The sequence below is a fragment of the Rattus norvegicus genome, chromosome 6, assembly GCF_036323735.1.
Source record: "Rattus norvegicus strain BN/NHsdMcwi chromosome 6, GRCr8, whole genome shotgun sequence".
Classification (NCBI taxonomy): domain Eukaryota; kingdom Metazoa; phylum Chordata; class Mammalia; order Rodentia; family Muridae; genus Rattus; species Rattus norvegicus.
This window is the reverse complement of record NC_086024.1, coordinates 21,830,151-21,847,763: the sequence shown is the minus strand read 5'-3', so window position 1 is coordinate 21,847,763 and position 17,613 is coordinate 21,830,151. Positions and strand designations below refer to the sequence as shown.

Sequence of the window (17,613 nt, the reverse complement as noted above, 5' to 3'; positions counted from 1 at the left end):
GCATGTGTAAAACCTACACACCTTCTGGGTGAGGCATAATTCCACGCAGATACTTGGCCTACAAGGAAAGCAGACACCCCTAAGGCTACCCTCAAAGCTCAGCAGGAAGATGAGAGAAGCCCAGTGTTACAGGCACTCTGGCAGGAGGATGCCCACATGGCAGGGGCACGGAGCAAGCACAATGCAGTGACTCAGCTAGGCAGCTGGATGGTAAGACGAGCATTAGAGCAGTGGTCCTCAGCCTGTGGGCGGGGTCCTAACCCTTTCATAGGGGCTACCGAAGACCATCTGCACATCAGATACGTACACTATGATCCATAACAGTAAGATTACAGTTATAAAGTAGCAACAAAATTAACTTTACGATTAGGGATCATGTTATTAGGAGGGTTGAAAAGCACTACAGTAGAGAAGGTCCTTCAGATGAGGCTGGAAACCAACACATGTTAACAAGGGAGCAGAGGATGGAGAAAGGTGCAGACGTAAGGTACGGGGGCATGCAAGCTGACTGCAAGAAAGAACAGTGATTAGAGCGGAGGCTACACAAGCAGAGACTGTAACAGCTTGCGTACTCTAAGAACAATGGACACAGACCACAGACAATGGGCTTCTGAAAGTACTAACATCTGATGCTGATTTTCTGAAAGGTTCACTCCAAGAGTGGTTGGGGAGAAGGGTAAGACTGAAGGAGGAAGCAAGGGATGCCAAGGGTCTCACATTCTATCTTGGAGCACAGCTTACGGAGTTCTTTCATGGGCATGTTAGTTTTACTTAATTCCAGTAAGCCTATGAGCAGTGTAATTCAGTTTACTACCTTTAATAGGCAGATGCCAAGATTCTGAGACTCATAGAAGCTAAATGGTTTTATCTGTATTCTTAATCACAGGACAGAGTAAGAGTGCAGTTCTTCAGACCTGAGGATATTCAAGTCAACAGGAGATGAATGCTGACTGTGCTTTGGGAACTAGGGGTGAACACACTTCAGTGAACAGAGTACACACCCAACAGGAGCACACTTGGACATATGAGCTGCGAGAAAAGACAAAGACTATTACGAGGTAACTTCCTGACTCTGCCACTCTTAGTTTTGCTACTGGAATGAAGAGAAACTTGGTTTTACAGAAAAGGACTTAGTTGGGAGGATGTAAACCAGCAGTTGAGGAAAAGGGCACTTAACAGAACTGTGAGCTAAAAGAATGACTCTTCAAACCTCACAAGTTAGGAAATGTTTATCAAAGGCTGTAATTGCTTACCTCCATAAACAATGCCAAACTGGCCAGAACCAAGCACCTCATCGGCAAAGATCTGATAAACACTGCTGATGTCCTAGAGAAAGCAAGCAAGCACAATGTTCTCCACCAGCACATCAGTGTCTGACTCAAACACGTACTTTCACTTTCATGTTAGAGGCAAAAACATTTATGAAGCACAGAATATTTTATGACGCATAGGCTTTCTGGGTTTTAAAGAAAGGTAGCCTGGTATTATAGTGTAATTAAATATGCAAATATAACTTATTCCTTAAGAAGACCCTTAGGAGCTGGGTGTGGTGACACGTCATTAATCCTAGCATTTCTCCCCAGCACAGGCAAGCATATCTGTGAGTTCAAGCACAGCTTGGTCTACACAGTAAAACCCGTCTCAAAATAAAACCAAACCAACCAAACAACCTTCAGGGAAAAACACTTTTGAGTTGAAAATTATTTTCATATTTAGTAATGACCTATGAAAAATTAAGAACAAAGTTTTACCAAAAAGGAGACTACTATCTTTGATTTAAAAAATCAAATCAAAACAAAACAACAATAAAAATACTTAGGCTAGGGTGACAGCTCAGCTGGTAAAGGTCCTTAGTTTGATTCCAGAACCTCGTAAAACGATGTATGTGGTGCTTCACGCTTCTAATTCCAATGTAGGGAGGCGAGATGCTGACCCTGAGAGTTGCTGGTCACCCAGCCTGCCTAGTGAGTGAGCACCAAGCTACCGAGAGACAATATGTATGCACATGCTCACACTCTACATAGGGTGGAAGTGCTCAACAGGAAGGATGGCTAAGGTTTCCCTGCTTCTCCAAACGCATGTGCACTTAGACCCACATCCAAAATAAAGACCTAGATTCACGCCAGGGTTGAGCTGACTCAGTGTGGAATTCTAACAGAGATCACTCACTGTCTCGGTTACTGTGTGCTGCTCTCAGAACATTCAAACACTGTCTTGTGAAGAAAACGAGTGGGACGGAGAGCAAGGTACCAGGCTCTGCGACTTTGCAGAGTCAGGATCTGATGTACACTGCATTGGGTCCAAGATGGCTCCTGGAACACTAGTAAGATAGCCACAAGGAACAGAGGCCAGGGCGGTGGCTGCTTCCCTGTCTTCATAGAAGCTCTAACAAGTGATGATGCTCCCCCGACTCCTGTGTCACCTCATCAAGCAGGGTTTTCATTGGAGCATGGTGACAAAGTGTGAGATATGACTAGCTGAGGATTTAGGGGCTTGGAATTGGCTCAGACACTGCATGTAAGCTTTTATGCGCTGCACAATAAATTCAGATCTGCACCCTGATGCTGCTCTCCAGAGTCTGATTCCTGGGATTCGGGATTCGTCATGTGACTCCATCGGCTCTCACCTATCCTTGGTCCTGTTCCTATACTTGGGGACATAGACTTAATCCTGATAAGATTTTCACATTTATTCCCTTACTTTAATTACCCAGTCTGCATATATGGGCTATAATTATTACTTACTACATTCTCCTGAATCTGACAGTTAGACACGGAGATACTGGTAGCCAGATCTTCTGTAAAATTTAAGAATGAAATATGAGAAAAACACAAAGTGGTTAGTATATGACTTATTATTTACTGAAAATCCAAAGTTTGCCAAACTTAAAAATACATCGATGTAGATAATATATGCATTACAATGTTATATACAATACTAACCCATCAACAAGAAACTGACTAAATAAAATGACACATCCACACAAATAGTAAACATTTAAAAAACAACAGGGGTTGGGGATTTAGCTCAGTGGTAGAGCACTTGCCTAGGAAGCGAAAGGCCTTAGGTTCGGTCCCCAGCTCCTAAAAAAACAAAAAAAGAAAACAAAACAAAAAAGCAACATAGACCTCTGACATGATGTGCTACTTAGGGCAGTTGTCGGCCAGGGCTCAGTGTTAGGGCATCTGCCTATTATGTGTGAAGTGTGAGGCCTGGATTCAATTACCAGCACTGCCAGGAGCAAAAGAAGAAAAAACCAAGTTGTAGTATAGCATAGCAGTGTCTGACTTAAACTAAAAATGCTTCGTCTGGTGAGGGAGTGATGTAGGCTGGGGTGTAAGGACTGTAATACATCTCTGTACTGCTTATATTGTTTTAAAACATAAAAAAGCATGCATCAGGACAGATGGCTTAGTGGTTAAGAACACTGGCCATTCTTTCGGAGGACCTGGTTTGAGTTCTAGTATCCACTGGGTGGCTCACAACCACCAGTAACTCTGGTCTCAGGGGATTTGATATCCTTTTCTGGCTTCTGGAGGCATCATTCACATATCTGGTATACAGACATATATGCAGGTACATAGACCCCCATGCACATTTAAAAAAAAAGAATTCATTACTTTCATTAAAAAGTTTAAATTGGGGGTTGGGGATTTAGCTCAGTGGTAGAGCGCTTGCCTAGGAAGCGCAAGGCCCTGGGTTCGGTCCCCAGCTCCAAAAACAAAACAAAACAAAAAAAAAGTTTAAATTAGATAAATTTACACAGTGGTACTGAAATATGCCTTTCATGTATTAGAGTAGGTATAAAAAAATTTATACCTGAAGAGTATATGACCTTCTATTTGTAAAAGGAAAAATAAAATGATGTGGTAGTTAGTATGGATTTCCATCCCACTAGTCCTCCCCAGTTAAGACATCTATAGCAGACTGCTGACAATGGTTTCTTGAGGGCAGAGACAGGACTGAGATAGGAGGGACCCTTTATGTATCCCAAGGACTGCCTAATGTCAGGTGACATATTCCTACATAGTTCTGATGAGTTGTTGTAGTAAACAAAGAATGTAATAAGAAAAAGGGAAACATAGAGACAAGCAGAACAGCTATTAAAGACCAAACACCTTTAAGACAAAAACCAGAGAAACAAAACATGATGTTTCCTTCACAACTGCACATATTAAAACACAAGACAGCACTAACATAAGCAAATTCTTCATCATAAATAAGTAACACAGGTTGGGGAATGGCTTAGTGTGCAAAAGCAGTTGGATCTAAGCTTAATCCCCAGCATCTATTTTAAAAGGCCAAGTATGGCCTTCTGCAGCTTTGTATGGTGTGGAGACAGAAGGATTATGAGAGCCTGCTGGCAAGTCAGTCTAGCCAAAGGCTAGCCCGTTTCAGTGCTCTCAAGGGAATGAGCAGAGAAGAACAGAAAAGGACCTGATACTCCCCTCTGGTCTTCATAGGCACACTCAGGTACATATACACAAATCTACAACACACACACAAATGTACACACCATACACATACACAAATGTACACCATACATGCATGCATACATGCACGCTTGCACAAGAAAACTATTTAAAAATATTAAGTCAATTCAAAAATATTTTAAGTCATCCAAATCTCCTAGTTTTTAGGGACATTGTCTCACTATGTAATCCAGGCTGGCCTGGAATTTCCTATGAAGCTCATGCTGGCCTCAGACTCAAAGACATCACCTCCTTCTACCTCCCGGAGTGGAGCACAGCCTGTAAGTAATTTAAACATTTCAGACTGATCAAGAAAAGGCGCACCAGCAAAATTACTGTGCCTGCCAACGCCCACACAGTAGAGTGGGTTGTCTCCTAGTTTCATTATCTTCTTTTCTCTCAATGGCCTTCTCTAGCTGGACCCATCCAGTTTTAATTTCTCTCGGTTTTAGACAAAACAGGAATATCAATTAAGTCTCAGGCACGTTGCCAAGTGCACTGTGTGCGTATTTATTATTCCTCCCACTTTGGATGCGGAATGTTAGAGTCCAAGATCACACAGCAAAGTGAGCGACAGAAGTGTGCGCACTCTCCCTCACTGCCCCTCTTACTCTAGGAATGTGCCTTGGAGACTTTCAACTAAGCCTTTGGAAGTTAAGAATAAAATGTGTGCATACATGTCTCTAATATTTCTGGGGAAAGGGTTCTTAGTTTTGATTAAATGTTAGTTCTGTGTAAACTGCCCAGAACCATCCATCTACCATCCTTCCTCAGGATGTAGCAAAGGACATGATGATTACCTCCTGTGCGTTCTGAATATACCTGTCTCCCCAGCACCGCCTCCTCCTCTTCCTTTCCCTTACCTCTGCCTATCCTACCCTTGACTGCAGTCCAAACTCCAAATCAAGTTTTCTATTGTGAGGCCTCTGCTTTTCCTATCTGTACCTCAGTTTCCACAGTAAAGCATTCCCTACTGTCCCTGTCCTGCATTTTGCTACTGCTTAACATTCACATGCTCCTCTCCCTCTAAATCGCTTTATTATTTCTGCTTTGGATTTTAGTTTTAGGCCTAATATAATGCATGAAACAGATGCATAAAATAATACAAGTAAACTGAGATAAACTATATTTGGAAAGTGGCTGATACTTATCTCTATAGAGATATATCTGTCTAATGATGTTTCTCTATAATTCTCTATAAACATAATTCCAGTGAGGTAAGAGTTGTACTATATTTTAATTTTTTCACTATTAAATATTTACTCGATTTAGGTTTAAAGTTTTGTTGGCATAATAATCCCCTCCCCCTTCTTTTCCTGAGACAGGATTTCACTATGACCCTGGCTGACACCATACAGACCAGGCTGGCCTCTAACCCGTAGATCTGCCTGCCCCTGTCTCTTCTGTGCTGAGATTAGAGGCATGTACCACCGTGGCCATTTCAGTATTTTTTAAAATTTCTATCTTGACTCATTTAAAAGTAAGATCATTCTGACTTAACAGATTTTATGGGTATAATGTAAACAGAGTACTTTGCTTATGTTAGCACAGAAAAACAAAACAAAACAAAACAAAAACCTAATACTAATACCGAACCTCATGAGACTTCATAGATTCTAAGCCGCTAAGTATTGTAACACCGTTCTTTCTGTCTTACGGGCTGGCTTCACTCAACAGGAACAATTCCACAATAGCTACTATTATAGAGCAGCAAAAAAAGATACCCATCTCAGACTGGACAGCAGGCTGGTAGAGGCAGCGTTCGGTAGCTAGCTGTGAATATACTTGAGTCATGGCATGTGTTTGTGTATGAACGATATTCAGCATAACTTCATAAAGGTTTTAACTAATGGTATTGGCTAAAGACAAAACTTAAGCATTAACAATGCAGAATGGAAAGCAGGAAAAAGCACAGGCTCACGAGTATATCCACAGACGCCTAAAATAAAGCGAAGCCGCCAAGGTGCTCCCACTTACTGTGGTCCTTCCCCTGGCCTGGAGAAGTGCAAACACTTGCTTGAGGAGTAACGGGCATGAGGGCCTGGCGGATCGCTTTTTCCCAGCTTTGTGCTACATCGAGTCCCACTCCAGTGGCAGCGAGAACAGGGTTATGAGTGCTGTTCCCATTGTTCTCACCAACAAAGTATACCACAGTATCAGTGATGATTTCAAAACAGTGTGGGTTACTGCCTTGTGAAATGCTGGTGAAATCTTGTGGCGAAGATATGCGGAGAATTTCTGAAAGTGGAATTTCCTGTAGTAAAAAAGTTGACTATTGAAAAACTATGAATACATATTTATTTTATTATTTAAAGATGCTAGAAGCAAAGGTAAGCATTTTTATGAACGCTGCCACTAAGACAACACAGTGTACAGCATGTGGAGCAGGCAGCCAAGCACTACGGTATGTCTGTCTTAAATGATTGGATTGTGCAGTCGTGCTAGAGGCAGAGCACGGAGTGCTAGACTCAGGGCATGGAGATGTGCAAAGGGCTTGCAAGTACGTGGACCTGTCAGATCCCCAGAGCTGGAAGGTGGCAGGCAGGGACAGATGGATCTCAGTAGGCTCACTGGCTAGCTAGTCTATCGAGAACAGTAAGCTCCAGGCTTATCCTAAAAAGTAAGGTGGAGGGGCTGGAGAGAAGCTCAGTGGTTAAGAGCACTTTACTCTTGCACAGGACTTGGGTCCAGTTCCTAGCATCCATGTGACAGCTCACAACTACCTGTAATTCTAATTCCAGGGGACCCAATACCCTCTTGTTGCCACTGTGGACAACAGACATTCACGTACATTTGGGCAAACTCATACACATAAAAAAAATTTTATACTTAAAAAAAAAACCAAAAAAAAAGTGGACAATAATAGAGAAAGATATCTGGCATCTGCCTCTGGTCCCATATATGTACTGTGTGTGCACAGGTACAAGTGCATGTTCACACATACACACACACGTACGTACACCATGAAACACTATAGCAGACCTTGGAGATGTTGGCAGAAAAGCATTTAGGAGGTAGTTTGCCTCCACACCCGACACCTGTCAACTCACTGTCAGAAGCACTCCACACTGCATCTCCAGCGACCACTCTGGGGGCGGGAGAGGTGACCCAGCAGCGAAGGGCACCTGCCACTCTTCCAAAAGACCCAGGCCCAATCCCTAGCACACCATGGCAGCCCACAACTGTCTGTCATTCCAGTTCCAGGGGATCTGACACCCTCATAGAGACACAAATGGACACCAATGTGCATAAAATAAAAATAAGGTTGCTTGAACATTCTTTCTAGTCTATACATGGGTCTAAATTATTTAATGTTTAGTCCAAGTAATAGGCCAAAACCAGACGACTGATTTTTTTGGTGTGTATGTGTATGTGTGTGTAAAAATGGAAGTGGAGGGCAGATGCTTCAACAAGGACCTAATGATGACCTCTATAAACTTTATTAGGCGGTCATAATAAGTACATTCACATATAAATGATGTTAACCATATAAAACTTTACTGAAACCAGAAAATAGAGTATCATGATATTTTAACATTTTATAAAATGCAAAATCCTTACCTTATAATATTTTGATCCAGATTCATTCTGAAACAATGTTAGACATTTGCTGTCAAGTCTCCAATAATGTCTCTTTCTCTATTAAAAACAGAAGTCAGAAAATGTGGTTCAAAAATGTTTCCTTCCAACATACTTACACTTTTCCTTTACTATCCATTCCTCTATTTTGAGTAGGTTTAACTATAACGACCCCACAGTGACATACCACATTTCTTACTCTTACCCAAGTGAAGTATGCTGTTAGGGTCCTTTCATACAAATTTATGTATGCACACAGAAATATCTATACATCATTCACATGCATAGATTTATGTAATTTACTTCTATGCTAAGTTTTTGGATGTTGTCAAAAAACAAACACAGAGCTGTTCCCCAAGCATGGTCAGGCAAGGGGTTCTCAGGTCCCAACTATCCCTGCTCGCCCAGTTCCTGGTACGTACAGATAAGGCTTTCTGGATGCAGAGCCCCTATCTCCAGGAGCTGAGAGGCCCAGGCTGTGCTCAAGCTAAGTCAGAGGGTTTTTTTGGTTTTTGTTTGTTGTTTGTTTGTTTTTGGTCACGGACAGCCACATAATTGGTCAATGTGCTGAGAATAAAAGACTCAGGGCTCAGTCCTAAATGGGACACCATCAGGGCTCAGGCAACATCACACAGGAGGCAGAAAGAGCCAGATGGGGAGGGTGCTGTGAAATCCATCTTCAGGGAACAAACTCGTATACTCTTAAGTAGATGTGGTTACCTGCATAAGATCTATACAAAAATCAAGCCAGACAAAATCCTGGCATGGGTGGAGTACATGATCTGTAGGTCTCACCCCTTAAAATCTTTAAGAGTGGACAGTTGCTGGGGGAGGGAGAATCATTTTTCCTATTTTTTAAGATGTGGCTACTGGTAGGTTTTCATCTTCCACTGGGTGGCTAGACACTCGGGTATTTATCTGTAGTACTCGCTAACTTAGCGGCTATCACATACAGACACAGAAGACATGAACTGAAAGGGGGATGTGCTAGAGGGACATGGAGAGAAATGGGGTAGATAGGGTATTTCCTGTATACAAATAAAAAATTCCCAAAAATATAGAAAAAATTAAAAAGATATAAGAAGACTGTTTTGGTAGTGTTAAATAAGACTTGAGCTAATTTGTATTCTTACCCACGGGGTGGATATAGTCACAGGGGTAATTACCTAGACAAGCGGTTCTCAACCTTCCTAACACTGTGACCCTTTACTTTAATTCCTCATGCTGCGGTGACCCCTAATCATAAAATAACTTAGTGTTCTCCATAACTGCTGTTATGAATCATAATGTAAATATCTATTTTCTGATGCTCTTAGGTGACCTCTGTGAAAGGGTCATTCGACCTCCAAAGGGGCTGTGATCCATAGGTTGAGAACCGTTGACTTAGACACTTTCTAAACGTTTTGATCTCTCATGTAGCAAAAAGCAAACAAACAAACTGTTGTATCAGTCTAAGTTAAAGTTGATATTTTTATTATAAACAAAACCACACTTTATGTGTAAGAGTAATTTTATTTCCTTTTTATGTGATCTCTCTTTTCATATTAATTTGCTTTTTTTATTGTGCTGTGATCTTTTTCATTATCAATTTGCTGGCTTTTTCACATATTCTTTTTTTTTTTTCCCTTTTTCTTTTTTTCGGAGCTGGGAACCGAACCCAGGGCCTTGCGCTTCCTAGGCAAGCGCTCTACCACTGAGCTAAATCCCCAACCCCATATTCTTTTTTTTAAAAAAAGATTTATTTATTTATTTTATGTATGTGAGTACACTGTTGCTGTCTTCAGACACACCAGAAGAGGGCATCAGATCTCATTACAGATGGTCATGAGCCACCATGTGGTCACTGGGAATTGAACTCAGGACCTCTGGAAGAGCAGTCAGTGCTCTTAACCACTGAGCCATCTCTCCAGCCCTCACATATTCTTGATTTGTTCTTATTTAAAGTGTAAGTTGAAATACTTTTTCCAGCTTGTCATTTGCTTGTTTTTGGAGTTGCCAAACACAGAATTTCTTTCATGACATTGGTTCATGGCTCTCCCCTGTCCAACACAGAGGCTTTATAAAATAACTATTCTAATGTTTCTTCCACTGGTTTAACCTGAAAGCGTTTAAACCTTTTGATTCATTTGTTTTGTTACATGTGAAGTGTGTTTATGCTATGGTCATTTTTCCCAAATGACTATTTGTTACCCTAACAGTATTTATTGACTTATCTATCATGAGACACACTATTAAAGCCTCAGATGTGTGTATATTACGTTCCTGTAGAAAGGACATGGACAAAGCAAACGAACACACACACGGCTGTAATCTGTACTGCGGTCAGCACATAAAACTTTACTGAACTAGCTGAATGTATCAAACACTTCATGTTTTAAAATAATTTTATTCTTTGTGTATTTTATAGATGCATATAATGTGTTTTGATAATTTTATCCCCATTCCTCCCCTAATTCTGCCCAGATCTCAATTTTGTGTCCCTCTTTAAAAATAACTCCAGGCCCAACTGCTGCCATCTGTAACCTTCTGGATGTGGGGTGTGTGCATGGCTGACCCACTAGGAGCCTTAGCCTTAGGAAGATCTGTCCCCGCCCCCTTCCCCAGCCCTCAGCCAGGAACAGGAGCCTCTGAGCCCCTCCCACTGTAACTGCGACTGGCTTCGTCCGGTGCAGATAGCCACAGCAGTCTTGTCATGTCCAGAAGACAGTTTCCCTGTGGTCCTCCCAACTCTCCCTCTCGTCTTTCTGCCCGTCTTTTGCAATGGCCCCTGCGCCTTGAGGGACGGAGGTATGGTACCACAGCAGCGCTCTTTGGGGCTGAGTACTCCACGGGAGCTACTCTCTGTTCTCTATCAGATGTGAGTTTCTCCGGCAGCTGTCCTCTGCATAAAGGGACTTTCCCAAGGAGATCTACTGCAGCAATCTAACTTATTATTCTAGAAAGGATTACTAGGAAATATTCAGCAAATTTAAATGGCTACTGATTTACTGACTGCTACTATAAGCCAAGTATTGCCCTAAGTTCTCAGATCCAGTAGATGACTTGGGTGTATGAGGAAGTTACTACTACTAAGCGGACTTTACAGACACTGAGGTATAAAGAACTGGGCTATGGCATGCTCACAGTTTCACTAGCAGACTTATGGCCAGCTCTGAGGCCAGGATGCTCAATTACTCCACTCTGCCGAGTCTTCCTCTGCTCTGTCCTCTGTAACTTTACAATCTCTGTTTATATACATTAAAGCAACTGTTTCCTACCTTACTAAAGATGACTATTCCCTTGCAATTCTAACTCTGTCCATCTTTAGCGTAATTACACTGTGCGTCACTACGCTGGGGTTCCTTTGACTATCATTCCAGCACAGCTTTTACACACTCGGCAGTGTATTTAACATCAGCATATACTTCCTCTCATCTTAACTTTGGAAGTGCACACAGCAGAAGCCCTCGCCCAGCTTCCTAGCATGTTCACACGCGTGGTACTGACCAGGTTGTCCCTGCTGGTGTAGTGGACCATCCACCCTTCCTTCACCACTGTGCTGCTCTTCCTCTTTGTGTGCTTGATGGACTGGACCACCCTCATCAGTGGGATATTATTGCTTGTGGATGGACTAGAAAATATTTAAAATTTATGATCAATATTTTCAATATCTAGTTTAAAAAAAATCACACCTCACCAAGTTTCTAAAACATAACTGAGCTAATATTTTTCAAAGGATTGTAAGAAGACAATGACTTAAAAAGAAAATAAATTTTCTGTTATACTAATACATAGTGAACTTATCAAGCTACTGTAATACTGTAAATAGTCATGCTTGTCAGGATCTTTCTGGAAGGACATGGCCAAGCATGAGAGGGTGGGGTAGGGATGGGGGGTGGGGTGGGGGATGATGGGTGGAGCAGAAGGAATCTTCCAGCCAGATGATTTGGAGCCTGCGAGGTCATTTGGGTTTGCTGTTGAGGGATTTTCTTGCCCTAGGCAGAAAAATAAATTCATAAGGCAAAACAGGTTTACTCAACTTTACATGGCTCAAATTCCAAAATAAGTCGATCATATCAGAGAATAATACAGTTAAGAGAAATACTTATAGGTATTAAGAAAATTAAAGTGTAATAAATAAAATCAGGTTATAAATAGCTGGAGAAAACGTGCAAATATATGTGTATGCAGGCATCTTAGGATATATTCTTCACTGCTGGACCGGTGACCTGTGTGTGTGAAGAACCGGGCTGCTTCAATTAATGGTTTAATATGGGCACCTTGAGGTAGTTGGTCTACAGTGAGATATTTTATCCAGACCCTATTGAAACAAAGTCCTTTTCTTTTTAAGAAAGTAAAGATTGTATTGCTTTCTATCTTGAGTTGAGAGCAAAGATAATAACGTTTACTTCAGAAATAATGTGGCACATGCATTAATTAGCCATGATTTGGTTAGATTTTAAATTATACTTCAAATTCCATTTACAGAAAGGCTGCCTTTCCTGACTGGAGAGCCCGACCTGCCTTGGCCTTTGGCAGCAGTGTAATGCATTACCTGATTGTCTTAACCGGCTCCTCATCTCGCTCCACATCCAGATCGGCCGCGTCGAGGAAGAACATTTTGTCTTCGGGAGGGGAGGGCTCCTCTGAGTCATCCAAGCCCCTACTGCCATCACTGTTCACATCATTACTGTCAATATCCATCGGCATGTCTGTATCAGTTCCCACACTGGAAGGCTCTAGGAAAGGTTTAAAAGAATTGCAGCTCAATAGTCATAGAATATAAATGCATCTAAGATCAGTTTTAAAGTTAACTAGAAAAAAAGGTTTAAAACTTGACAAGAATATCCTTGAGATTCAAGGCGAGGAAGTCTTTATTTGTTTCTTACTTTTTTGTATGTGCTGGGGATCAAATCCGGGGCTTTGCAAATTCTAGGCAAGTGCTCTACCACTGAGAAAGTATGTAAAAACATTAGATAAGGGAGTTGTAGTCAGAATATTTAAAGAAATTCTATAATTCACTAATAAAAGACAAGGCATTTACTTAAATACTGATGGGCGCTAAACCCATGCAGTGGCTTTGGAAGTCTGGTTGGTCTCCAAAACATTAAGTACAGAGTTACCACGTCGGCCGACCTCCTTCTGTACCAGGTATCTACCCAAGTGAAATGAAAACATATGTCCACAGAGAAGCAACACTAAAGTGTGCATAGCAACATTATTCCTAACAACCCCAAAGGCAGGTACAGCACAAAAACCTACTAGATGGTGACTGCACAAATCAAATGCACTTATTTCTCTGTGAGCCATATCCTTTGTCCATAAGAACTAAACTGGCAAAAGCTACCATATGTGTGAACTCTGAGAATACTATGCTAATCAAGAAATCAGCCACAAGCCTCATAGTGATTGTATGACTGTATTTATGTTCAATGCCTAAAATACAAAGACATAAAAGTAGAAAGTTGTCTACTGGTTGCCAGAGGCTATTACAGTGAGAATAGAATGGGAATATGAAGTATTTAATTTTCGGGAGAATGAAAATTGGATAGAGTAATGGCCATATAGCTTTGTGAATATAAGTGAGTAAATTATAAAGCAAGCAAACTATATGTCAGCAAAGCTGCTAAAAATACACCATCAAGTTATTATGATCTATAAATGAAGAAAGGATTAGTATGTCAAATCATCACAAAAATAAAGCATTTGAAGAGGCAATGTGGCGGGGGTGGAGTGGGTACCTAAATAACCAGCAAATACTTGAAAGGTATTCACACTCATGAGTAACCAGAAAATTGCACATTAAAATGAATATACAGTATTTCATATCCATTTATTAAAAGGTAGGAAAGCACAAAAATACAAATGAGTAAGCTATAAAACTAAAGAAGACTTTAGGCATATGGAAAAACTAATCGTACTCTACCAATAATATTAACTATCTTTTACCCAAAACTTGTCTATTAAATCTACCTTCTGAGGTAATGGTATTCAGAAGTGGGACCTTTGGAAGAGATCACATTCTGACAGCTCTGCCTTACAATCTGTATTAGTGCCCTAAGAGCTTTTTCACACACTTTAGCATGTTACCACATATCTAAGTGGTGTCTTCCACGAACTAGGAGGCAAAAGTCTCAGTAAACTCAGAATCTGTTGGCATCCTGGACTTCTCAGCCTTCAGAACCATGGGTACTAAATTTTTGTTGTTTATAAACTGCCCCACCTATGGTACTTAGTATCAGTCTAAACAGACCCAAGACAACTGACAACCATGAAAAAAAAATACAGAAAATGTTAATTAAATTCTCAAGGAGTTCAATTTTCAATCATTATCCTATTCCTAAAAAATTAGTTACATTTACTTTTATCGTTAAGGAAAAATTGTGTTGGAACCTTTCAGCATGTGCTATTCATTCTTTCCTTCCAAAAGTAAATGTAACTTCACTAGCATTGCTCTACTTAGGAAGAGAGGGATAGATTACTTGAGAGAAGAAGACAAATGAGCCAGACATGGGTTCAAACTCTAGCTCTGTCACTTCTTGGCCTTAATTCTCAGGCAAACTAGTTAATGTATTTGTATCTTAGACATGTATCAGAATCACCTCAGAGGGTTGGTCTTACATTTAAAAGTCAATAAATAAAGAATAAAGATGACAGCCAGATTTAAAAAGTGATCTGGAAGTTGATATGCAGCACCCCTGGATCCTGGGGGCCACAGTAGCAGGATGGCTAAAGGAAGGCCAGAAGGCATTCACTACTCAATGTTGTGTCACTGATCCCTGTATTCTGCTAGTTATTAAGTCAGAAGACAATCTTAAAGAAAGCCAGTAAAATAAAATATGTAAACAACCTTACCCAGATAGTACAGAGTCATGACCTTTTCTGGTCTTTTATTAAAGTTAAAAAAAATATAATTTTACCTCCATTGAAAGTAACTTCGCCGAGGCAGTCTCGTGGTACTTTGGATGCACAGCGTTTGTGGCAGTTGAATTTGCAATCTAAAATATAAACATCCAGCTTATTATTTAAACAGGTAGAATCAGATATTACACTTCCTTTACATCACTCAGAAACAGTGACTTGCTCTGAGAACTCAAGTCTTAAGCAACAGTCTGGTTTTAACTTCTGATGCACCTACTCTGCACCTTAACTGGACCAGAGATAAGCTTCTTCGTCTGTGTGATGAAGTTAATGCCATTTGTACGATACAACGACTCTGGTAGCTCCAGGTCTCCTCCTCTTACTTCATGTATAATCTAATGGCATGCATAGATTTTCTACTTACCAGCATGTGATCTTATACTTAATTAATTTAACTGAGAAATAGTACTATGATTTCTCATATAGTTTTATAGAACACTGTAGATAAAGTTTAGTGTGTGTGTGTGTGTGTATCCCTCTTTCTTTTTAAAGTAACCACAAGAAAAAATTTTTTAATAATGTTACTGACACTTAGATATTTTAGACTTATATTTACTATAAAAATGCACATGAAGTGTACCAGGAACGCAAGCAACCCTACCTTTACACTGCAGTCCTTGGCGAAAGAGGCCTTTGAGCAGCCGCTTGCAGTACTGACATATTGTGGGTCGGCCATAAGAGTGGACAGCAAACGTGTGTGGAACTTTGACCCTGCACATTACCATCTTTTCCATCCAGATCGGACGACCACTCCAGGACGGGATTCTCTTACTTGGCTCTTGGTGAGTATGTGACTAGAACAAGTAATTTCTGTCAGTATAGGTCAATCTTAAAAACAAAGTACTGGGAGCAAAACTTAAACACAATTTATTGATCTTGGGGAGGACTTTTGTGATGGGTCCTGGTAGGAGAGGAAGGGCTGACATTGGGTTGCAAAGGGAATAAATAAATTTAATGATAATTTAAAAAAGATAGTAGCAATGCAGGCTGCAGACTACTGTATAGAAGTACTCATTTGACGTAACAGTGGGCAATTCACAAGGTTGTTCAAGCACTTGGTTATTTCTCTACATTTTTAGAGCGCCACAACATGTACCCTTTAAGAAGAGAAGCTCCTTGTCTAAGTCACAGCTGGTGGACGCAGGGTCAGATAATGAGTATTTGATGACGAAGTACCTGTCCAGCCTTGCCTTCCATTCCCAGGGAAATCCCCAATGGCTTGACAATTTCCACCTCACAGGGCTGGCCTAATGTTTGTTCTGCACTGGGACTTACTGACTTCTCTGCTTAGGTGGGCATTACTGCAAATGGCACTTTCTGTAGTTTACTTTACAATGGTGCTCATTTTACCACCACCAAAGGCAGATTTCTCAACCAATTTAATAGCTTTTTTCCATTTCCCAACCTACACACACACACACACACACACACACACACACACACACACACACACACAGGCTTGTATGAGAGGCACATTTTGCACTTTACAATAAAACTGAAAGCTGACAATGACTTCCCAGCAGATGCTAATCCCCATTGAAAGCTGATCAAGCTGATCAATCACAGGAGAAGCAAAGACTGGGGAATGCCTGTCAGCGCTCACACTGCATTACTGCAAATAGCCTGGAAAAAGAGTTACTTCACAATTTCCCAAAAATACTGGAATATGTCTCTAGAAATTTGAACTAAATGGTTGAAGAAAAAAACCAAAGTAGCATTAGTGATAGTAATAGATCTGAAGCCGACCCTTGATATTGCAAATATTTTCCAATGTTTTTGGAGGATTTTTTTTCCTCTAAGCAAAGCTAAAAAATTAAAGAACAATTAAAAATGTCTGTGAAGCTTGAGAGATAAGTAGATTTTTGTAACTACAGCTCTCTCTAAACAAAGGGAATGATCAACCTAAATTACAGGCCAGTTCAGGGCAGCTCATTCCGTTTATTGAAGACACGTATGCAGTGACTATTATATGCTAAATGCTATGTTATATATCTGGAAGACGATCTAAACATAATCATGTTTTGGACACCTCTGCAGATGACTGAAGGGAGTACACTCCAGCCCTCGTCTTCACTGTCAGGGGCAGCCCTCTGAGCTTGTTCTCAGTGTGCCAGTCTCCTCTGCACTTCCTCTCCTCCTGCATCTTCTATTTTTGGTCCGCCTCAAGTTCAAATCATACAAGGCACAGTAAAACTGATGTGTATTAGTCATCCAATACAGAGGACACCCCTGTAAGTAAGACTTTTATTTGCATGGCCGGTTAGTACCTTTGTTCATGTCCTGCTGGTATCTTCAGGGCATTAGGGACATGGTACAGAGCATGTGTGCCAGGTACAATTGTCCCTCTGTAGCAGTAGCAGTCACAGGGTTATTTAAATTCTATTCCCATCTAAATATCAAAGTGGACTGAGAATACAATGAGTAGGTTTTCTGCACTGAATCCCTGAAATTCTTAACATTTTCCCTACCTCCATGTGCCTTGACTGACATCAATCAGTATGACCCGAGTCTCAGTGACTGCCTCTGGCAGTGATGGTGGCAGGAGAGGTATGGCACACTCAATGAGCAACTGAATGGGACCACTGACATCAACACAACAAGAATTGAGTGAAAATCCTAGCCTTCTTTTAAAGTCTTCTAATTGCAAATTAGTATTAGCTTA

At 40.8% G+C, this 17,613-nt stretch overlaps 1 protein-coding gene across 6 annotated transcripts in view; it reads right to left on the bottom strand.

Moving 5' to 3' along the window:
* Positions 1-17,613, bottom strand: part of Prkd3 (protein kinase D3) — a 75,936-nt gene that overhangs the window by 12,837 nt on the left and 45,486 nt on the right. For all 6 annotated transcript variants that reach the window (XM_039112129.2, XM_039112128.2, XM_006239629.5 and 3 more), the window contains 8 exons: positions 15,553-15,745; positions 14,951-15,028; positions 12,586-12,769; positions 11,538-11,661; positions 8,034-8,111; positions 6,450-6,726; positions 2,745-2,797; positions 1,254-1,326 (listed from right to left, as the gene is read on the bottom strand). In XM_039112129.2, coding sequence (XP_038968057.1) covers positions 1,254-1,326; positions 2,745-2,797; positions 6,450-6,726; positions 8,034-8,111; positions 11,538-11,661; positions 12,586-12,769; positions 14,951-15,028; positions 15,553-15,745 — 1,060 coding nt within the window. The remainder of the gene's footprint in view (positions 1-1,253; positions 1,327-2,744; positions 2,798-6,449; positions 6,727-8,033; positions 8,112-11,537; positions 11,662-12,585; positions 12,770-14,950; positions 15,029-15,552; positions 15,746-17,613) is intronic.